This window comes from Galeopterus variegatus, unplaced genomic scaffold (genome assembly GCF_000696425.1).
Source record: "Galeopterus variegatus unplaced genomic scaffold, G_variegatus-3.0.2 Scaffold1088, whole genome shotgun sequence".
NCBI classification, from domain to species: Eukaryota; Metazoa; Chordata; class Mammalia; order Dermoptera; family Cynocephalidae; genus Galeopterus; species Galeopterus variegatus.
The window spans coordinates 77,822-100,104 of NW_007727199.1; the positions used below are offsets into that span (position 1 = coordinate 77,822).

The 22,283-nt window shown below is 51.7% G+C and overlaps 2 protein-coding genes across 7 annotated transcripts in view; one reads left to right on the forward strand and one right to left on the reverse strand.

Annotated features, from left to right (window-relative positions):
- MYBPC3 (myosin binding protein C, cardiac) overlaps nt 1-8,886 on the forward strand; it is a 19,359-nt gene extending 10,473 nt beyond the window's left edge. Inside the window, exons 19-35 of the mRNA XM_008574684.1 lie at nt 311-417; nt 518-547; nt 1,435-1,574; nt 1,805-1,885; nt 2,642-2,801; nt 3,564-3,668; nt 3,757-3,945; nt 5,032-5,166; nt 5,317-5,484; nt 6,224-6,312; nt 6,494-6,689; nt 6,930-7,069; nt 7,282-7,441; nt 7,560-7,696; nt 8,007-8,193; nt 8,405-8,442; nt 8,577-8,886. Coding sequence (XP_008572906.1) covers nt 311-417; nt 518-547; nt 1,435-1,574; nt 1,805-1,885; nt 2,642-2,801; nt 3,564-3,668; nt 3,757-3,945; nt 5,032-5,166; nt 5,317-5,484; nt 6,224-6,312; nt 6,494-6,689; nt 6,930-7,069; nt 7,282-7,441; nt 7,560-7,696; nt 8,007-8,193; nt 8,405-8,415 — 2,035 coding nt within the window. The 3' untranslated portion in view covers nt 8,416-8,442; nt 8,577-8,886. The remainder of the gene's footprint in view (nt 1-310; nt 418-517; nt 548-1,434; nt 1,575-1,804; nt 1,886-2,641; nt 2,802-3,563; nt 3,669-3,756; nt 3,946-5,031; nt 5,167-5,316; nt 5,485-6,223; nt 6,313-6,493; nt 6,690-6,929; nt 7,070-7,281; nt 7,442-7,559; nt 7,697-8,006; nt 8,194-8,404; nt 8,443-8,576) is intronic.
- Nucleotides 8,887-9,975: 1,089 nt separating this feature from the next.
- Nucleotides 9,976-22,283, reverse strand: part of MADD (MAP-kinase activating death domain) — a 40,175-nt gene continuing 27,867 nt past the window's right edge. For 3 of the 6 annotated variants that reach the window (XM_008574689.1, XM_008574688.1, XM_008574687.1), the window contains exons 26-33: nt 21,065-21,175; nt 19,157-19,264; nt 16,259-16,423; nt 15,935-16,007; nt 15,704-15,810; nt 13,306-13,375; nt 11,364-11,410; nt 9,976-11,012 (exon numbers count right to left, since the gene is read on the reverse strand). In XM_008574689.1, coding sequence (XP_008572911.1) covers nt 10,908-11,012; nt 11,364-11,410; nt 13,306-13,375; nt 15,704-15,810; nt 15,935-16,007; nt 16,259-16,423; nt 19,157-19,264; nt 21,065-21,175 — 786 coding nt within the window. In that variant the 3' untranslated portion in view covers nt 9,976-10,907. Of the gene's footprint in view, nt 11,013-11,363; nt 11,411-13,305; nt 13,376-13,560; nt 13,570-15,703; nt 15,811-15,934; nt 16,008-16,258; nt 16,424-19,156; nt 19,265-21,064; nt 21,176-22,283 lie in introns of all 6 variants that reach the window. The other 3 variants (XM_008574685.1, XM_008574686.1, XM_008574690.1) reach the window with 2 other exon arrangements.

Below are 22,283 nucleotides of genomic sequence, written 5' to 3' on the forward strand. Positions count from 1 at the left end.
ACCCGGGGCCTTGGTGTTATCAGCACCACACTCTCCCGAGTGAGCCACAGGCCGGCCCTGAGGAAGAAAGCATTTTTAAAAAACCAGAACACCAAGGAGCTAGGAGCCCGTGGCCTTGGTGTTATCAGCACCACACTCTCCCGAGTGAGCCACGGGCCGGCCCTGAGGAAGAAAGCATTTTTAAAAAACCAGAACACCAAGGAGCTAGGACAGGGGAGGGTCCCTGGAACCCTGGCTGGGGAGTCCGGCAAGTCCAGGACTCCTGGACTTGTGGTCCAGTGGGGTCCCCTGAGCCACCACTGCCCTGCAGAGTCCACAAACTGACCATCGATGATGTCACGCCTGCCGACGAGGCTGACTACAGCTTTGTGCCCGAGGGCTTCGCCTGCAACCTGTCGGCCAAGCTCCATTTCATGGGTGAGCCGTGCCGGGGTGGGGCGGGGGCGGCGGGGCCAGGAGCCCCTGTTGCTGGTCCCTGCCTCTGCCCTGGTGCCACTTGCTCCTCCTTCTCTTGCAGAGGTCAAGATTGACTTCGTGCCCAGGCAGGGTGAGTCTCCGGCCCCTGCACGTGGCCTCGGCTCTGCTCACTTCCCCGCACCCCACCCCAGCCATGTCTCCCCTCCGCTCACCGACGGTGGGAAGACAAGGACCCACCCGAGAGTGGGGATCCTGACAGTGCCTCCTTCACACGGTGGTTGTGAGATGAGCTGATGCGTGAGAGATGTCACTGGTGTCACAGATGTGAGGTTTTATTATTACACCTTTTCTTCTGTTGGAAGTTCCTCTTCCTGCTTTTGGATTAAGCTTTAACCAGACATTTTAGGATTTAACTTCAGGAGAATAGTCCAGGCGGAGGCATGCTCTAGCTCAGTGTTTTCCAAACTGGGTCCACTTAACATTATACTCCATTTAAAAAGGGTTCCATGGTGAAACAAGTTTGGGAAACACTGAATACTCGATCCACCTCTTGTCAATTCAGAAGACGCACTAACATGTTAAAGGCTCTGAAAAGTCCTGTGGGAAAGAACTGGACTCATTCTTGCTTAACCCAGGGCTTCTAATTTATTTGGCCATGGGAACTTTCTCCCGCCCCGCAGGACGTTGGTGTTCTCCCCAAATATGGTCTACAAAATGCCACGCCAGCTGACCTCAATGTTACAAACCTACCAGAGAACTTCCTGGAGTGAAGGAAATGTTCTAGATCTTGATTGGGCTGGTGGTTACACAGGTTCATACGTTTGTCAAACCTCATCAGACTATGCTCAAATCTGTGCATTTTATCATTATATCTCAATAAAACTGATAAAAAGGCAACAACCAGGCACACAGGCTCCCAGTACTTTCTTCCCCAGTGACCTGTGCTCCTCCCAGGGTCCCCCTTTATCATGGGCCTGAGCCCCTCCCCTTTCTCTAACCTATGCCATCTCTCGCCAGAACCTCCCAAGATCCACCTGGATTGCCCAGGACGCAAACCAGATACCATCGTGGTTGTGGCTGGGAACAAGCTACGCCTGGATGTCCCCATCTCTGGGGACCCTGCTCCTACTGTGATCTGGCAGAAGACCCTCATGCAGGTACTGTGGCTCCCTCATCAGTTTCCCCATCTGTAAAATGGGTACGTGGCAGCAGATGAGTGCTAGGACCTGCGTTGCGGGCCACCCCACTGCACATGTGCACAGCCGGCCACCCGTTGGGAGCTCCGCTGGCCAGGAGGCAGGGCGGGGTGGGCAGAAGGGGGATGGAGGGAGAGACAGAGGGGCACTTCCAGACTGAGTCCCCTGCTTCCCTCCTGCTCTGTTCCCAGGGGAATAAGGTCCCAGCCAGGCCAGCCCCTGATGCCCCAGAGGAGGCAGGTGCCAGTGACGAGTGGGTGTTTGACAAGAAGGTGAGTGAGGCTGAAGTTGGACACAGCTTGTTTGTCCTCCATCATTTTCAACCCGTGCAGTGTCCACCCTGGGCAGGGTCTCCATGGAGGTACCACACCTGGGCAGGTGTGTTCCTGCTCCAGGCAGGGTCTCTATGGGGCCCTCACACCTCAGGCAGGTACACTATGGAGTAGGCAAGTAACAGGGCCCTTGTGAGTGTTGGCACCCTTGATGTTGCCAGGAAGCCCTTGTGACTGGGCCACTCCCTGGCTCCCTTCAACCTGAGCTGACCTTGACTTTGTGCTTCCTCCAACTAAGGAGTGAGTTTCCCTGGCACTTTTCAGTCAGTGTAGCTGCCTGGGGTGTCGTCCAGGGCTGCTTTTCTTCTCCTGTGGCACTGTCGGTTCTTCTGAGGGCCTGCACACCTGGGGTCCTTCTGGCACCTCACAATAGCTCTGTGTGGTCATTTTATCCCCATTCATCAGATAGGAAAACTGAGGCACAGAGAGGCTAGTTGATTGCCCAAGGTTCCGTGACAAAGCTAGAGCTAGAGCCTGAGTCCCTGGCCCTGCTGCCCTGCTCTTGGTGGTGCTACCTATTGGTCTCTGAACTAGATGCTTACAGGGATGCGGTTTCCCCTCAGGCTGTCTCCTCCCCACCCTGATAGACCCTGTGCTGAGCTCTGTTCCTGTCTTGGGGCTGTTGGCCATTGCAGAGGCTGCAGGGGCCTCTAGAGTCTGACTTGGGTCCTGCCCCCAACTTCCCCTCCCCGTCAGCTGCTGTGTGAGACCGAGGGCCGGGTCCGCGTGGAGACCACCAAGGACCGCAGCATCTTCACAGTCGAGGGGGCGGAGAAGGAAGATGAGGGCGTCTACATCGTCACTGTGAAGAACCCTGTGGGCGAGGACCAGGTCAACCTCACAGTCAAGGTCATCGGTGAGGCTGGTTGCGGTCCAGGCTGGGGAATACAGAGGGGTAACCTCACGGAGGGCCTGTCCATTCATTCATTCAGTCACTCAACAAACCTCACGGGGCATGCTCTCTGAGCTGGGCAATGGCGATGAGTGGGACAGGCTTTTCTGCCCTCAAGGAACCTCGCTCTAGCGGAGACAGAGGCAGACACATCTAGCAGATTTCCTGGGACACTGCTGTACGTGATCTATGTCTAATGTGCCGTGGGAGCACTGAGCACAGAACAAACCCCCATGCCTGGTCAGGGGTGAAGCCTTTAGGAGGCTGAAAAGATGATGGGGAAGGCATCCCAGGCAGAGGAGACTGTGCAGAGGGGTGGAGGTGTGAAAGAGCCTTTTGGGCGCAGAGAATGAATGAAACTATTCCACGTAAGTGGAGGGCTGAGGTGGGGAGGATGAGGAGGACAGAGCTAGAACATGGGGTGAACTTAAGCTAGGGGGAGCCAGGCCAGGGACATGATCAGAAATACATTCTTGGCTGGTTGGTTATCTCAGTTAGAGTGCAGCCTTATAACATGAAGATCATGGGTTCAGATCCCCGTATCAGCCAGCCACCAAAAAAAAAAAAAAAAAGAAAAGAAAAAGAAACGCATTCTAGAAAGATTATTTTGGCCCTGGGGGTTGTGGGGGCAGCCTGTATCTGTTGGTTGGGGTGGTGAGGGTACGAGCAACGCTGGCCAAGGCCCTGAGCTGGGCAGGGCTGATGTGGACCCACTCTCCCCTCCAGATGTGCCGGATGCTCCTGCAGCCCCAGAGATCAGCAACGTGGGCGAGGACTCCTGCACAGTGCGGTGGGAGCCGCCCGCCTACGATGGGGGGCAGCCAGTCCTGGGTGAGTACGAGGGCACAGGGGCAGAGCTGAGGGCAGGGAGCACAGGGGTGCCTGACCCAGACCAGAACTCTTACCTTCCCCTCGCCAGGCTACATCCTGGAGCGCAAGAAGAAGAAGAGCTACCGGTGGATGCGGCTGAACTTTGACCTGCTGCAGGAGCTGAGCCACGAGGCGCGGCGCATGATCGAGGGTGTGGTGTACGAGATGCGCGTCTACGCAGTCAATGCCATCGGCATGTCCAGGCCCAGCCCTGCCTCCCAGCCTTTCATGCCCATCGGTGAGCCTGTCTGGCTGGGCACTGCCCCCCATGCCAGCCGCAATGACAGCAGCTGCTTGGGGGGTGGCCACCACACTAGACATTTACATCCACGATCTCCTTTAATCCTCAGTTGGGGATAATCCACCTCGTTTTTACAGATGAGGAAACTGAGGCTCCGAGAAGTTAAATGACCAGCTGGTAGGGGGTAGAGCTGAGACTCACACCACTCTGACCCCTGGTTCACTTTTCAAGCCTCACTTTCCACGTCTACAAAATGGGGATAATGAGAGATAGGGCAGAGGACAGGAGGGTAGGACAGGTGCTGAGGGTGTGGCGGGGCTTTAAGGACACCTGTCCCTATCAGGGTGTGTGAGTCTGGGGGTGGCTGTCTGTGGCAGGGGCAGGCGCAGGCACCCCTGGGCTCAGGGAGGGGGCACAGCTGGGGAGATGGTGGGAAGTGGGGGGTTGCCTGTGGGGAGGAGGGTCCAGGCCTCTCTTTTTAGGGACTGACTTCTAGTTTGCTCAGCTCTTAGTCAACCCATCTAATCATACAACCTGGAAATTTCCATGTTTTAGACTACTTATTTTTTCTTAAATTACATTTATAGCATTTCCTACACTGTGTGAAAGGGGGGGCTTCTTATAAGGATATTTATGTTCTCTTGGCTCTTTTTTCATATTTAGGTCCCTCTTTTGAAATTGCTATTGCTGTTTGTTTGGTTGTTTTTAAGCCAGTCTAGAGACATGTCTTTTTTTTTTTTTTTCCTTTTTGTCTTTTTTACTGACCGGTAACGGGATCGCAACCCTTGGTGTTGCGCCTGCACCACGCTCAGCCAGTGAGCGGAACTGGTCTCCACGTGGGATCCGAACCCTCGGCGGCTCCCACCGCGCTCCCAAGCGGCGCACTCTCCAGTGCGCCACCAGGCCGGCCCTAGAGACATGTCTTTTAATGGAGCTGAAATATTCCTTAAAGTGCTTGAAAGTCAGCTAAAGGGGAGTCCTGCCTCTGTGACCAGCAGGCAGTTGAGGGTCTGGGTCGTGGGTCTCTACTTCCCCAGCTGTGCAGACTTGCTCAGACCCCTCCCTGCCCTCCCCTCTGACCAGGCCCCCCCAGCGAACCCACCCACCTGGCAGTGGAGGACGTCTCCAACACCACCGTGTCCCTCAAGTGGCGGCCCCCAGAGCGTGTGGGAGCAGGAGGCCTAGACGGCTACAGTGTGGAGTACTGCCGGGAGGGCAGTGAGTACCCCCTCCCAGCTGCCCCTCAGCCTTCCAGGCCAGCATCTGTCACCCTGCTGGGCCCCAGACAGCCATCCGAGGGGTGGGCAGTGGGGTTGGGTATTGATGCTGACACTGCCCCTGGCCTTGCTTCCCTGTCTCCTCCCCCAGGCTCAGAGTGGGTGGCTGCCCTGCAGGGGCTGACGGAGCACACTTCGATGCTGGTGAAAGACCTGCCCACAGGGGCCCGGCTGCTCTTCCGTGTGCGAGCGCACAATGTGGCTGGGTCTGGAGCCCCCATCACCACCAAGGAGCCCGTGACTGTGCAGGAGATCCTGCGTGAGTGCCCCTCATTCACAGTCACAGGATCTGCCACTGACACCCCAGCCCTTGGTGTCCAGTGGAGGTGGGGACAGCCAGAGAGACCCTGCCAGAGGGAGGGGCTGGAAGCTGGGCAGGGACAGGGAGGTCAGAGCCTTCATCCACACCTTAGGCTCAGGGCAAACACTTGCAGAGAGGGCTGTCTTGGTTTTTGCATGTGTGCCCCCTGGTTCTGGAAGAGGCCACAGTCTCCAAGCTCTGTTCTATGAGTCTCAGCTCCAACAAGTAGGTATTGTCCATGTCCTCAGGAGTGAGCAGTGAGGCTATTAGGGGTCTACTTCCCATCCTCTATTCCTTGTCCCAACAGAAGATCAATCATGTAAGGACTGGCTATCAACGTTGGAAAGAGGCAGTAAACTTGTGTGGTGCCTTGACCTTGGTGTTATAACACCTTGCTCTTGACCTTGGTATTATAACACCTTGCTCTAATCAAGCAAGCTAACGGGCCGGCCTGATCCCTGCCTCTTGAGGCAGTGTGGTAAGGCTCAAGAGGAAGTAGGAGCTGTGTAAACCATTTGGGACTAGGCGGACTGGAGTTGCTGTGGGTTAGGGGGAGCTAATGGAGGGGCAGGGCCCAGCAGGCAGCTTTTCTCTTAGCTGCAGCTCTCTGGGCCCTGCCTCAAGAGTGGAGCCATGGAGCTTCTCAGGGATGGGGCCGTGATAGGCCCTCACTCAGCCGCCCACTCCATGCCCACAGAACGGCCACGGCTCCAGCTGCCCAGGCACCTGCGCCAGATCATCCAGAGGAAGGTTGGGGAGCCTGTGAACCTCCTCATTCCTTTCCAGGTAGGGCTGGTCCCCTTCCCTGTCTCCAAGGGGAGAGACTGCAGTGTGTTGTCCATGCCCAGCTGATGGATATGTCTCAGGACCAACCAGACCCTGAGGCCTCTCCTATGCATGTGAGGCTGGGGTGGTGGCTGGCCCTTGGGGAGAACCAGGCTTAGGGCTGAGCTGTCTCTCTGCTCAGGGCAAGCCCCGGCCTCAGGTGACCTGGACCAAAGAGGGACAGCCATTGGCAGGTGAGGAGGTGACCATCCGCAACAGCCCCACAGACACCATTATGTTCATCCGGGCCGCACGTCGGGCCCACTCAGGCACCTACCAGGTCACGGTGTGCATTGAGAACATGGAAGACAAGGCCACACTGGTCCTGCAGGTCGTTGGTGCGTGGTCCTGGGGCTGCTCTCTGAACCCACCCATTTCCCCTCCCTGAGCTGAGCTGCCAGGGCCCAGGGCCACCTCTGGGGACCCAACCCAGATCTTCACATTTTCCAGTCCTGAACCCCTGCAGAACGTGGCAGGGCAGGTCCCGGCTGGCAGGGGTGAGGGGCACCTGGAGCCTAGTGTCCCCCTGCTCGGCAGTGTTAGGAGGTGTGGTGATCTGACCAGGTCATCTCCTGCAGACAAGCCAAGCCCTCCCCAGGATATTCGGGTCATTGAGGCTTGGGGTTTCAATGTGGCTCTGGAGTGGAAGCCACCCCAAGATGATGGCAACACAGAGCTCTGGGGTTATACGGTGCAGAAAGCTGACAAGAAGACCATGGTGAGCTGGGGGCCTGGGCCCCACATACACCCTCCCTAGGTCCATCAGGCCCAAGCCCTAGTTGCCCTTATTGCCGTCACCAGGGGCCCGCCCCAGCCCCTCTGCTGATCTGGTTCCCTCCACAGTAGGGGGGAGATACAGGGGTGCTGAGAGTCCCCTGGAGGGCAGAGGGGCTAGCCCCCAGAGATCCCTCCCTTCCCTCAATCCCCCAGGAGTGGTTTACCGTCTTGGAGCATTACCGCCGCACACACTGCGTGGTGTCAGAGCTCATTATTGGGAATGGCTACTACTTCCGGGTCTTCAGCCATAACATGGTTGGTCCCAGCGACAGACCTTCCTCCACCAAGGAGCCTGTCTTTATCCCCAGGCCAGGTGCTGTACCCTCACTCCCACCCAAGCGGCCTGGGGCAGGGAGGCAGTGGGAATTGGTTGGGGCCAGGGGGGAGCTAGGTTGTGTTGCTCTCTTGGTACCAATTCCCGTCACCAACAGGCATCACATACGAGCCACCCACCTACAAGGCCCTGGATTTCTCTGAGGCCCCAAGCTTCACCCATCCCCTGGCAAACCGCTCAGTCATCGCGGGCTTCACCACTATCCTCTGCTGTGCCGTCCGGGGGAGCCCCAAGGTAGGGAACTCCAGGCCCTGTGCAGGCCAACCCAGGAGGCAGGGCTCCTGAGCCTTAACCCTGAGCAGCCCCCTCCCAGCCCTCTCCCCCTGCTTTCTCTCCACCTCTGGGTATCTGGGCTGGGTTTCTCTCCCTGAACAGGGCCTTGGCACTGACTGTTGGCCCCATGTTCATTCCCAGCTTTGGGGATAGTTTGGGACTCCAGTGGCAACCCCCGGAGGAGAAACACAGACACGTCTCCCTGGGTTCCTGCCAGGGCACCTCTCAATCTGAGATGGTTTCTCTCTCATCCTTTTTACTTGATTTATAGCCCAAGATTTCCTGGTTCAAGAATGGCCTGGACCTGGGAAAAGACGCCCGCTTCCGCATGTTCAGCAAGCAGGGAGTGTTGACCCTGGAGATCAGAAAGCCTTGTCCCTTTGATGGAGGTGTTTATGTCTGCAGGGCCACCAACTTACAGGGCGAGGCACAGTGTGAGTGCCGCCTGGAGGTGCGAGGTGAGGAACCCACTGTGCCACACCTGGGCAATGCAGCAAGCAGGGCAGCAGCAGGGACCCTGGCTCTGCTCTGCTGACCCAAGTAGTCTTCGGGCTGAAGGAGCACTGACTTTGTCATGTCCAGACGGTTACTGGCTTTTGGGATGGGTGTGGCACGGACTTCCAGAAGGCTGGGAGGACACACCTGGCATGGCTTTCTTCTCTCCTGCAGTGCCTCAGTGACCAGTCTGGCTCTCCGGGGATGGCCAGGTATGTATTCTGGACTCCTCAACACCCAGGGCCCAAGTCAGAGGCTGAGCCCTGGCCCTTGGTCCATGGGCAGCCATCAGGAAATGGGGGCTGCAGGTGGCCTCAGTTCACTCATCAGGGAACCTGTGTCACAGGTACGACCAGATGCCAGCCCTATGTGCCAGGAGCCTGGTAGGAAGCTGGAGAAGCCCCCCTGCTGCTGCCGGATGTGTGTGTGTACAAGTGTGTACCTGGCCAGGTGGGGGAAGGACCAGGAGGGCAACATAGTTACGATGGGCAGGCTGGGCTGGGCACTGCACACCAACCCTTCAGAGCCCTTGTGCAAAGCTCTTGGATCTTTGGGGCAAAAAGTGGGTGGGATCAGGAAATGAGGGGTGGGGACAGGCCTTTCTGGCCTGCCATGTCTTCTCAATGTGTAAGGGCAATAAAAGAGAACTGACTCTTCTTGTCCAATGTGCCTGTTTTCCAAAAAAAGCATAGGGATGTTCACTTGATCTTCACAGCAAACTGAGGACAGATATTGTTTCCCGGATGAATAAACGAGGCCCAGTGTGGAATCATGAATTCATAAAACATGAACACTAGAAGGGACCTCAGTCTCCCCCACTGCATTCACTCCACAAATGAGGCCACTGAGGAGCTGTGACAGGCGAGTGTGTGTTAGCGCCAGGCCCAGGTACTCAGCATGACCCTCGGCCTAACCACCCATGGTCAGAACCTAGGTGTGGGCAATGCAGAATCTCAGGAGAGCTGTGTCCACAAGGCCTGGAGCAGAGCTGCACTGGGCTGCTTTGGGGTTCCAGTGAGCAACAGGCCCACAGCCACCCACACCCACATCTCATGCAGGAGACAGCAATGTGTCCAGTGCAAGACACCGGGAACCAGGACGGTGGAAGGACCAGGACCTACTCTGCTCTGCTCTTCTGCACGGGGAACCTAAATCTCATCATCAGTTTCCTTTCGCGAGGAAGCCAGCAGGTCTTAGAGGATCTCTGACAGTGTAGCAGGGCCTTCCTGCTTGTGGAGCGCCAGATTTGTCCATGGTACAGAAATTCCATGAAGGCTGGTCCTAGGGGTGCTCCTTAGAGTTCTATCCAACATAACGCACTCCTGGCTGAGAGCCCAAAGCCCTGGGCTTCAGGCCCTGTGGGAGGCCCTGGCCGAGTGACACCACCTCTCTGGACCATAGCTGTGAAGGGCACTGAGCGCGCCAGGGCCTGGGTTTTTCTCACTGCTAAATCACTCTCTGTTCAGGTGTCAATGCCCAGGCCACTTGCTCCCTCTAGTGGCCAGTTCACAGCACCCCAGCCCTCCGCAGGGAAGGAAAGCTCCCTCCCACAGCCTCACTGGGGGCCTGGAAACCCAGTGGTAGGCAGGAGCCAGGGCCTCAGAGTGCCTGATCCTGGATGTGGATGACCACGTCTCCCTCCTTCTGTCAAGTCTGAGGTGCCTTTTTAGAGTCCAGGGACAGCCTTCCTCAGGCCTGGGCTAAAAGGAGGCATCATTTATCACAAGGCAACCAGGGAGCCCAAGGGGAGTTAAGGACATTTATTTCACATTCACACAGCTGTACATTTTCTATAAATAATGTGGAGCTGAAATATTTACAATTACCACTTGCCCACCCTCAAGCCATCTCTGCCTTCTGGCCCCCAGTGCCAGGAGATACTGGTGCAGACACAGATGGGTATAGTGAACTTGGCCTTTTCCATCCCTCCCTGGTCCTTGGGCAGGGCAGTATTGGTCCCTGGGACTCAACTAGCCCCAGCCGCTCTGACCTGTTGTGCCGAAGGCAAGGCAGACCACAGGGAAATCGCCGTCTAGCAAATAGCAGCCCCTCAGTGCTGCTCCGCTGCAGCGAGGGTGGCCAGGGCAGCAGTGGCAAAGCTTGCAGCCCACAGGCACTAGCTGCCAGCCTGGGGAATGCATAAAGAGGCAGGGAGGTTGCCATCCACTCTAGTTGTCCCTGACCCTTCCCTTCCTTTCCCTGCCCACCCCTCGTCTGGGAGAGCAGGCCCCAAGTTTCCCCCACTCCCACAGAGTGGAATTGCTCCAGGTGCCCAGTCGTGCCAGATCACAGAGGATGGAGAGCTGGACTCTTGCACTGGAGGGTTATAATGCCAAGGACAAGGACAAGGAACCACAACACAAATGTCTCAAGGACACACAACAGTGAGTTTGCACTGGCTCCACACACACACACACACACACTTGAACCCTGAGGGGACAGTAGGCTGGTCATCTTAGAGTGGAGAGGGAGAAGGCAGAAGAGACTAGCTTAGCCCTGTGACAGACATGCTCAAAGACACACTCAGAGAGACACATAACTTAGAACCAACTAAGCCACGGCGAGGGGCTTGCAGAGAACATACACGCATTGTCCACTTCTCAGTCATAGCAGCATCGTGCACTTGGGATGGCAAGGGGCATCCCCCGGGCAGGGGCAGCTGCTTGACCCCTCTCCATCAGCTAGAGACAGGTCGGGGAGGGGTTCTGAGATCTTCCTCACTGCTACGAACTGCAGCCACATACGAGAAGAGACACAACACAGAGTAGCAGATCTCGTGAGCCTAGAGGGGAGAGAAAACCAGATAGATCAACAACACTGAGAGCCCTACATCTTCATGCATGGAGGATCTGCCATGAGGGCAACTCCTGCCCCAACAGTGGGCACAGGCCTCTGGGCCAAATGTGAGCCCCAAGCACAGCCTCAGAAGCTGTCCCCAGTGAGAGAGGGGATTAGTGTGTGTGTGTGTGTGTGTGTGTGTGTGTTTGTCTCCCAGTGCTGAAGACATGTTTCAGCATCTGGACCAAGTCCCCTGTTGCCCCTGTGTGCTCAGAGGGCCCCCCCCTCCTGTCTGAAGGTCCCCAGGGCGCCATGTGCAGACTTTGGCCTGGGCAGCGTTGGGTGGCATACTCACCATTGGTGTCTTGTACTTGTGGCTCACCACTTCTTTAATTTCAGGAACTAAAACCGGACGGGCAAGAGACAAAACAGAAAGTTCAAAACTAAGAGCGATAGTGCCATGCTCCCCCAGGCGGCAGCGCCCGGCACCAGGGTCCCCTTCCCCTCTGTGGCCTCTCACAGTGGCTGCAGTAGCTTAGGCTACAACAGGGCAGAGGCTACTGGAGGCTCCTGTGCAGGCCCTGCTGGATGAGAGAACACTGCCCCAGACGCCTCAGCTAAGTCTCTGAAGTCTGCAGTGGCTCTTTACTTGGTGGCTGTGATCCCACCCACTTCTCAGAAAGCCCCACGATGGGAGGAGCTGGCCTTCCACCAGCCTGGTCACAGCTACTGTCAGAGCCCCTGAGCAGTTGCAGTGGGGAATTTCCAGATTTTGGTTGGGAGAAGACGGTTGTCTCTAGCCTGTGCCTCATCTTGCTGAGATGCCCATGAACACATCCCTATCACTAGCCCGAAAGTCTGGTCACGTTAAACTCCCAGCCCCCTACACAGAGGGTCTTGAGGCTGCATGAAGTAGTAACACGATACTAAACCCATAAGACTTGGAAGTGTCCTTCCCTGAGTGGCAGGAGAAGCCCAGGCCTGCCTGTGTGAGGGAGAGCGTCAGAGGGCTCTGGAGCAGACACACCGAGCAGAAGAGACAGGCGAGTACAGCACCCAGGGAGGGAGGTGACAGGGAGCATCAGGCAAAATACACACATGTCCACAGCCCAGAGTGCAGGACTAAGAGTCCCCCTGCCCCAGCCATGCAGGGGTTCTGCTTGGCCAGAGGAAGGAGTAGGCACCCCAGGCACAGCCATCACCAGGGCCCCTGAGACGGGGGGGCTGAAGGGCATGGCATCCCCCTGGGGGCCAGGAAAAGTAAGATGAGAGCTGGCCACACCTTCTTCTGACCCTGGGAGGTAGAATTCGGGGGGAACTCAGGGTTAGCAGGGAGTAAACGCATCAAAGGTAGAGCAAGAAGCCCCAGGTTGTTCTCCTGAGTTGGAAGGTTCCCCCAAATATCTCTCTGACAGAAGAGAGAAGGGAGTACACAAGGAGAGAAAACTTGGAACCAGTGAGCCAGCACAAGGGCGAAGGGAAGTTGGGACGGAAGGGGGAGAGAAAGGAAGAGACAAATTGGCAATGTGAGCAGCTGGTTTGGTTGACAGGAGCCAGCCCACCCACTGCAGGGCCCAAGGCAGGGGCCTGGGGAAAGGCAGCACGAGCCGGTCACTTTACCTGCTGGAGAACGAAGGTTTTCATAGCAGCGATGAGGGGCACAAAAGAATGAAGCACAAACACAGCAGGAACTCAAAGCCCCAGGGTGGCAACCCACTACATCCCACTACATCACTCCTTAGTACTTGTTGGGGGGAGGCTGTCTCCTAGCTTCTGGCTACAACTGCCCCTTCTGCGTCTGAGGCCCTCTAGGCTTCTCTGCCCCTCCAGTGAGTTGACCTGTGACACCTCACACCCCTCGTCTAGCACACAGGCCAGGTGGAGAGCAGAGCAGCACCAGGGAGGCTGGATGGAGCACTGGGCTGCTAGAGAGACCACAGCAGGCGACATGGACACAGCAGAGCTTGGGGATCACCAGTCCACTCTGCCCCAGAACTTTCTGACCACCGGCTGGCCAAGCAAGGGAAGGTGGTGCCACTTCACTGAGCCGCTTCAGTACCATCTCTAAATTCAAAACCCACCTAAGGCCACTTGCTCTTGTGCAACCCATAGTCTACTTTCTCCTTCTCCTTCCCTTCCTTCATCTCAGGGCTGCCTTTTCTTCCCTGTCACTCCTGCTCCTCCTGACCTCTCTGGGGAGGTTCTTCTTCTTCCTGCCCCTAGTCCCTCCTCTGGAGCTCCGAGGTTTGAGTTACTGCCATGTGAGTCCAGGCCTAAGAGCAAAATAGTGTAATTACCAAATTCCTCCAGGACAAAGACGCCTCGAACTGTATTGCACTTTTTAATGTGATTCAGCTCTATGAAAACCTGCAAGAGAGGGAGGGAGGGTGGGGTAAGGCCCAGAGGCTACACCCCTGCCCCACAAAGCCCACTCTCCCAGCTACAGCCCCACCCACACACAGAAAACCTATTTCCCAAAGGGAGGACAGAAGAATCCACACACACACAACTCAAAAGTGCTAAGAAGCGAAGATAGCAGAAAGGGCATGTACCTTCCGCTCCTGGCCGGAGGAGAAAGCATGGGAGAGAAATGAAGGCGTTAGTTTTAATGATCAAACCCAACCCAAAGGCCCCTCTGCTGGCCTGGGCTGCCCACCCACACCCTCTGCCCCAGGGCAGTGCTCACAGAACACTGTGCCCCAGGGGGCCCCCTGCGCAGCCCATCTGGACTCCACTCTTCCATGCATCCTCCTCCGGTGCAGAGGGCTGGCACGGGCACAAAGCTCCCCTCAGACTGTCCTTGGGGTAGGTGGTGTTGGTATCTTCCTTGAAACAGGATCCAGGATCTCCCAAGAAGTTTGTGGTGGTAGTAATAACAGCTACCACTTGCTAGCACCTACTTGGAGTTTTACAAATACCATTTCTAATCCTTACACCTATGTGGCACAGTATACAGTACTACCCCATTGAGGATCAGAACGTTTATTTGCCAAGGAATAATGAAGAGGGGTTTCAAATGCAAGCACATCCTGACTCCAAAGTCCAGGCCTTTCCCATTTGTTAGCCCAGACCGCAAGACCCCACCGGGAAGGTGCAGTGCTTCCTCCACGCTGACTGATGGTCTAGTGCTAGAAGATGGACCACAGGCTGGTATCTCACTCTCAGACTGGGCGCTGAGACTGAGAAGCCAGGGTTTACTCCCCGCCTCTGCTAGATCTCTCTCTGTAGGGTTACTCCCCCTCTCTGTAGGATACCTCTTTTTGGGGTCAAGCCTTCAACTACAGGCCAGCTCCTACATGCTTTTAACTGTTAGACAATGTGCTGGGCCCAGGGGGCTGCACTGAGCACAGAGCAAGGAAGAGGACAGAGCATCTGGGCATTATTTAACATGATATCCTCTTCAGAAGGGGGGCCACAGCACTAGAATATGATCAGAAGCCCACTCCCCAAGAAGTTCCAGCACCTCTGTGATCCAGAAAAGTACTTAGGAAAACCCCTCTTTAGGCTGAACCTAAGGTCTTTAAGGGTTTGCTGCCACCCTGAGCCCCAGACTGCAAATACACTAAGGGGCTGTCGGGAAGCCTGGGTAGCTGTTTCCTGTTACACCAGAGCTGCCCAGCTAGATTCCTGAAAGGAGGAGAACTAAAATGGCCAGTGGAGAGAGAAAGCCACAGGCAGAGTCAGATGTCTACCTCCCCCGGGTATCTGCTGCCTGGCCAGAGGCTGTGGTGCTTCACACAGTGGGATCTGGCTCAGAAACTCAGGGAGAGGAACCAGTACATCAGGGAAGGGGGAGAGAAGGCACTCGTGTGCAGAGTCACAACTGTGAACGGACCTGGGATGATGCGCTGGCCTCAGAAAGGAATTAGCTTAAGGAATGTCCACTGAGAGAAAAAGTGACACTGTGTTAAAAGACCAAGAGAAAAAAAATAAGCTCCTAAGATGGAATTACAATGAGAGACAGATGTATCCTGAAGTGCTCCCTAGTCAGGAAGGGACAGGGGCCCATGGAGCAGGGGACAGAGAGGGAACACTCAAAGGAAGGGAGAGAACAGGAAGAAGGATCAGCAGAAGAAAATGGCAAATAAACACACACACTCCAGAAAGGACAGGTACAAGCTACACACACACCTTCACACGCACACCAGAAACACACGAGATAAGCCAGTCTAGACTCTCAAGGGAAAACCACCAAGCAAAAGCATACCCTGGGAATAAAGGAAGGCAGAGACACTGCAAAGAAGGGCCAAGTGAGACGCTCCCACTCACACTGTACCAAGTCTAATGGACGGGGCAGCACAGTCACTAAGGCTCACTCTCTTTCCTGGCCTCCTCCACAGGCTCCCTGCTGCACCTCCACGGCGCCTGGTGGTCGCCAGCATCATCACTGTGAGACGCTCCCACTCACACTGTACCAAGTCTAATGGACGGGGCAGCACAGTCACTAAGGCTCTCTCTCTTTCCTGGCCTCCTCCACAGGCTCCCTGCTGCACCTCCACGGCGCCTGGTGGTCGCCAGCATCATCACTGCACCCTCCCCTCTGATTCCTCTCTCGGGTCCGGCTGCTCCAATTTTCCCTCTAGTACCACAAGCCCCTTTCATGCTGGCTGGGAAAGCACTGGGGGGCTGGCCACTGATCCTTACTACAGATGGAACAACAGGGCTGGGAAGCCTTGTGCTTCTGCTGGTACCTACCTGGTTGTGCATGAACTTGAGATTGATCCCTTCCAGGGTGACCTGCAGCAAGCCACCCTCACCAGTCTTCATGTCCTGTACAGGAAATTCGCCACCTAGTTCAGGTCCTGTGATGAGGGAGGAGGTTGTCAGCTAACGGTGAGGTGGGGAATCCCACCTCCTGACCTCCTTGTTGGGCCTCTGACACTCAGAAGGAAGATAATCTCTAAGGGGACCGTTCTCTCTTCTCACCAGGCTTGATGCTTTGCTGTCGGGCGGCGGCACGCTCCATGCTATCCTTCACGCAGTAGTACAGCTCTCGACACTGCGGCGTGGGGAGAGAGCTATCCTGTCATATGAGCCTCCCGGGGTTCCCTACCCTCTGCTCTATACAGCTGCTGAAGGCTTGGGCTGATGCCAGGACCTCAGAGACAGCTTTAGTTATCCCACACAATAGCTGGAGGTAAAAGCGTGGCTCTAGAAATGGATTTTGGAATTTTAACTTCCCAGGAAGGAACTTAGTACTTGGCCCACAAGGCCTACCCCACCCCCAACCCAAACAGAGATCCTGGGTACCTTCTTAGTATAGAACTTGTTGAGCTGGGTCTCAGAGCCATTTCTACGCCACAAGCACAACACCTTGGTCTTGGGACAGTAGGTCATGTTGATGAGCTTCTCATACCACCAGCGCTCATACACTGTCCCGATGTTACTACGCAATACCACACAGTCATCGCACACCTGGGGGAATGTACAAAGTGGGTCACTGGTTCTTGTCTCTGAGAGCCTGTCCCATCCCAGGCCTCACTATGCTGTTTTCCACAGGGAAAGGGGGTACAGCTGGTCCTGCGAGCATCCCCACAGTCAGGTTTTCTGCCTTATAGTCATGTCTTCCTAGGTGGAGACATAAACACAGAACTGCCGGACATTACTGTCTGCCAGAAGGACTGCTGAAAGACATGAAGTCACTGAAAGGAAGCTGTGTGCAAGGAAGGAGGCTCACTTTTCAAACCAGTCAGTGATTATTACATCCTACATGTCCTACAGACTAAAAGTATTCAGAGGATGCCTCACTCCTCCACCTTACAACCTTAGGAATCATCTCTGTTGACAAACACAGAGGCAGGAGATTATGGCAGACTTAATCAAGGAGAAAAGAATGGAGCTAATACATTTTCTAATCCTGGCTCTGCCCTATTTCTATAAAAATATCTTTAAAAATTCATTACACAAGTGACACATGAACAATGCTTATTGCATAGCAATTATACAAGATGATATAAATTAGAAAGCAAAGTTCCCTTCACACCCGTCTTGTGCAACATTCTCTCTCAGGTGAATTTATCTGTTCTTAGGGCCCCAATTATTATGGCAGACATTATAGCACAATGGTTAAGAGCACGGGTCTAAGATCAGACTGCCTGGGTTCACATTCCAGTCCACCATTACTAAGCTGTGTCACCTTGAGCAAGTTAATCTGCATCTACATTTCCTCATGTTTGTAAGATGGGGATAGCAACAGTAAAAACTTCATGAAGTTATTGTGAAGACTGAGTAAGTTAATGTGCATAACATTCTTAATGTGCACAAAAAGCCAGGAATGTAGAAAGTATCCTAGTTAGTTGCTACAATAATTATGATATAAGAAATTAATAATAATTATTATTATTACTATGTCAATCGTTCTTAAATCTTCTCCATATGAAACTTCTCTTCCTGAGCTCCAGGACCCCTCTTTATCTGGATGTCTCACATGCACCACTTCAAACTCATCATGTCCAAATATGAACTCAACATCTCCTGGGCAGATCTTCCTTCTAAATCCCCTACTGGAGTAAATGGCACCACCACCCACCCAGGGTCCAAGAGACTGAATGTTTCAAAAGGAAAAGAAAAGGGCAAGAATCACCTGTCACCTTTACTGTGGCACAGAAGTCCTAAGTTTTAGCTCTCACCTCTGAGAAACACCTAGCCAAATTCTAACACTTCAAAGGGGTGAAAATGACTCCCTTGTCAGCTAGGCCAGCATGTATGTTTTTGCTCTAGAGCAAACTCACATGTGTTTGGTAAGCAACCTGTTCAAAAAGCTGTGAATGTGAAAATCAAATTCAACTAAATCAAAGAGAACAGATCACTTGTAAGCACTATTTAATTTCACTACTTTAAACAGGTGTTGTACCTGGCCCCTAAAATTACTTAGAAGAGATTCATTTTAGAATAAAAACACAGAAATGAAGAAAACCTGGCCAATTTCTTTTGCAATTCCAGAGGAAGGAAGGCTTTTTCTAACTAAGACTCAAAATCCAGAAACCATAAAAGAAAGAATTGATTAATTACACGAAAGTAAAAAATTTCTACATGGCAAAAAATACTGTAGGCAAAACCAGAAGACAAATGAGGAACTTTCTAGTGGGTAAATCAGGCTGCCCACATCTGAACCAATAGGCCACTAGGAGAGAGATGAGTGTTTGAGGCAACAGGAAGTACAGAACACCACCTAGGAAGTATTCGTGCCAAAATACTCAATCTAAGACTGATCAAACCTCCAGACTGAACTGCTAGTTTATAAGAAATACAAGTGATAGAAAAACACATTAACGACACCAAGGAGATGCAATCAGCAAAAAAATCTAGAATACGGAATACTCCATATGGCAAACGATCCAATTTCTTCAACAAAATAAATGGCAAAGGGGAGGGTCTATATTAAGAGATACTTTGGAGTTACATCAACCAAAATTACAAATGCACTGTCCCTTTGACTCAGCAATCCCACTTCTGGGAATTCTTATAAACATATCTGCACATGTATGGAATTAAGCAGACACAGTCATTCAAAGTAGCACTATTAGCAATATCAAAAAATTGGAAGCAACCCAAGGATACATATGTACTGAATGGCTAAATAAATTATGGCACAGTCAACAGTAGAATACATGTAGTCATAAAAAGAATGAGAAAGCTCTTTCTGTATTAATATAGAAAATCACCAGGATAATGTTTAATGAAAAAAGCAAGGTATAGACCAGTGGATACAATGTGCTACTTTTTTGTAAGAAAGGAGAAAAACAAGAATTTATGTTTACATTTTATTGTTTGCATAAAGATCCACCAGAAGATACAAAGGAAACCAATAAAAGTGGTTACCTACAGGATGAAGTGGAGAGGTGAGTGGGAAACTGAATGAACGTGAACTGAATGTATAATCAATAAGCACAAGACCTCCCACCGTATGCTTATTTTATGTAGTTTTGATGTATGGACAATGTGACCATCCCACCTATACAATATATATAAAAGAAATGGTGGGGAATCATCTGTTAATTTAATTATTTGCATAATAACCTGACAACTTAATGATAAATGGATCATGAAGATGATTGAGAAATGGGAAAAATATTCTGCCATCAGTTCTATGAGTTCCTTGTGACTCTCAGATATTCCTTTGGGTCCCCAGCAAGAACCAACACCTACCTCCATGAAGAAGAGATCTCCATTTGTGTCTGTCCCCGCATGCACCACAAACGTCTGCTTCTTCATGTGCCGGCTGCCACTGGACCGAATAGAGAGATCACGCCCATTCTGAGGAAAAAGATTTTTAGGACATTCATACATCCTTCTTACAGAGGGCACTGGGCCAAGAATCTCTCCTGTTCAGCAATTAAATTCACATCAGCTTCCTCAGCACAGTTTCATCTGCTGGTCATTGGCCACCATGGAAGTGTTCTCAGACTTTTTGGTCTCAGGACCCCTGTACCTCTTTTATTTTTTGTGCCTGGCTGGTACAGGGATCAAACCCTGGACCTTGGTGTTACTGGGACCCCTATACCTCTTAAAAGTTGGTGAAGATCCCAAAGAGCTTTTGAAAATGTAAGTTATATTTACAGATATTGACCATACTAGAAATTAAAACTGAGAAAAACTTTTAATGATTAATTCATTAAAAATAATTAATGATGCATTAATAATAACCCATTACATGGTAATATAAATACAATGTTTTTTGTAAAATAACTTTTTCAAAACAAAAAAATGAAGAGTGGCACTGTTTTACATTGTTGCAAATCTCCTTAATGTTTGGCTTAATAGAAAATAGCTGCCTTCTCATATCTGCTTCTGCATTCAATCTGTTGCAATCCGTTGCTTTGGTTGAATGTACTTGGAAAAGGGAGGATTTTAGCAGCCGTTTTAGATAATATGCATATTCTTCTTTGACACTATACCAGAACTTCAGAAGTGGCAGTCTCCTGAAGTTAGTTACAATGTGGGAATCTGAAAACACATCAATGAACATTTTATACTGTTACATTAAAATCCATTTGTTTGCCTTACATTTTAAGCAGGGCTTTTATCCACACTTAAATTTGTAACACCATACATTGGTATTTGGAAAATACTGGTTTACTAAGTTATACAGCTGTTCCAAATGTTGACATATTCCATTACACAATATTTTAAAAATCACACTCATTAATATCATCACCAATCTCATTAGAAAAGTCTTAAAATACTGAGAAGCTTCAAGCTCAAGTCTTCCAAAATCTCATTTTCACTTATAAGCTTGAATCTTATTGGCCACAAATACCGTCAGTTGTTTTCCTTGAAACAATGGGCTCACTTTATTAATGTTGGAGAAAGTGTCTGCCAAATACCCAACTCTGAATAACCAGTTTGTAACTCACTCTTTCAAGTAAAACTGATGTTCCATGAATAAAGAAAGCTACTAGTTCACCTTGCAACTCAAACTGTTGCAAACTGCTTTTCCTCAAAACAATCACTTACTTGGCTTTGCAGCAGAAACGTTTTACCTATACTTGCTGTTTTGTTACATGGAATATTAAAAAGATGTATAATCAGTGGTCAAGATTTAATAAAAGTAATGGTTTTCACTGCTTCATCAAGGACATTTGTAAGTAAAACTGGCTGTGGAGGGGATGAATACAATAGCTACTAGCATGGTTTGGGTCCACTACCTTCATCTGTGTTAAGGTGCTAAGCAGTTTTACCCAACACTACTTTTTGTTGGCTTGTGTCATTGTTGCAAATGTCAACATGGTGAAAAAGACAAACAACATTTTAGTATTGTGATAAAATAGTTTTCAGCTTGTGGATCCTCAGGGGTCCAAAGAGTACACATCAAAATTGCTTCACTAGGCTGGTTTTAGTACAGAGAATCCCATCACAGAACAAAAGGGCTAAAACTTCATCTGAAATCAAAGACTACTGCCCCATTTTCAAAATCGGGGGTGAACTGGACTGCACAGTGGCACAAGCCAAGAAATGACCAGTGGGGAAACCTCTCCATTAAGCTGCAAGGCCCAAACCAGGGAGGCTGACAAGTTCAGTGGAAGGGGAGCCAAGGGATGGCCCAGATATGCTTACCAGGTTTGCCAGCTGATCAAGCACCTCATTGATCTGCTGACTGTACACAAGCCCAATGTGGGACTTTCCCATAAGGCGCCTCACCTTCTTCCGGATGTCATTCTTATTTACCTGGAAAGCCAAAACAGGAATCTTAATGAGGGATCTGCTCTCCTCTCAACTAACATGGAGAGAAAAGAATGTACAAACAAGCTTCCCACTATCTAAGAGAAGTGGAATTCTGAAAGACTGTGTCACTGAATACGGGAGAAAACTTTCAACTGTGCATCCTGCCAACATACTGGGAAGGAAAGTCTTGGCTCTGTCTCTAGTTAGCTTCTTCAGAAAAGTGGCTCTTAGAGCAGTTCTGGTTCAAGGAGACTCTCTCCCTATCCCCAACCAATACCACAAAATGTGCCCTTAAAGTGGCTCTAAAAACCCGCAGGGCTCCTAAGAGTATAATTTAGAAACGAGGAGTGGCAACACTGGGACTCAGCAGTAGCCAAGACACACTCTGAAGGTCAAGGATCATCCTCCTTTCCCAACCAGAGTCAGCTGGTGCCCCTGGAATTATACAGAAAATGAAATAAGTCCAGAGGGCCTGTAGGGCATTCTCTGCATTTGACCGACTGATCCCTTCACATTTAGGGAGGCTGAGGAGAACAGGAGGAGAAGCCCAGGGGCTCCTTCTCAAAACAACTCTCTTCTATCTACCAACCCGAAGCTTACGAATCTGTTTCAGAGCAGGACTCTTCTATTTGGTAACATATTTCTTTCACAGCTATAAAAACCAAGTACAATTAAATCAAACTAGAACCTGCCATTACTTGGTTAATGGGTAGCTCTTTTTACAGCTTTGGAAAATTCTATGTGATAAAGGGATGGTGCTGAAAAATGAATTCTGAGCATCCTTCCTAAGGTTTCAGAACGTATAACTAAATGAAAATTTAATTCATTGTATTCTTTGTGAGGAGCTCTAACTGGCATCCTAAACTACTTAGCAAAGGTAGCTCATATAAAATTCAAAATAAACAAATAGTTTGGAATCATCAATTACTTTTACAACATTCCTTAGCAAAACAGCCTGGCAGTGGGCCAGCCCTGTGGGGCACTCGGGAGAGTGCGGCGCTGGGAGCGCAGCGACGCTCCCTCCGCGGGTTCGGATCCTATATAGGAGTGGCCGGTGCGCTCACTGGCTGAGCGCGGTGTGGGTGACACTACACCAAGGGTTGCGATCCCC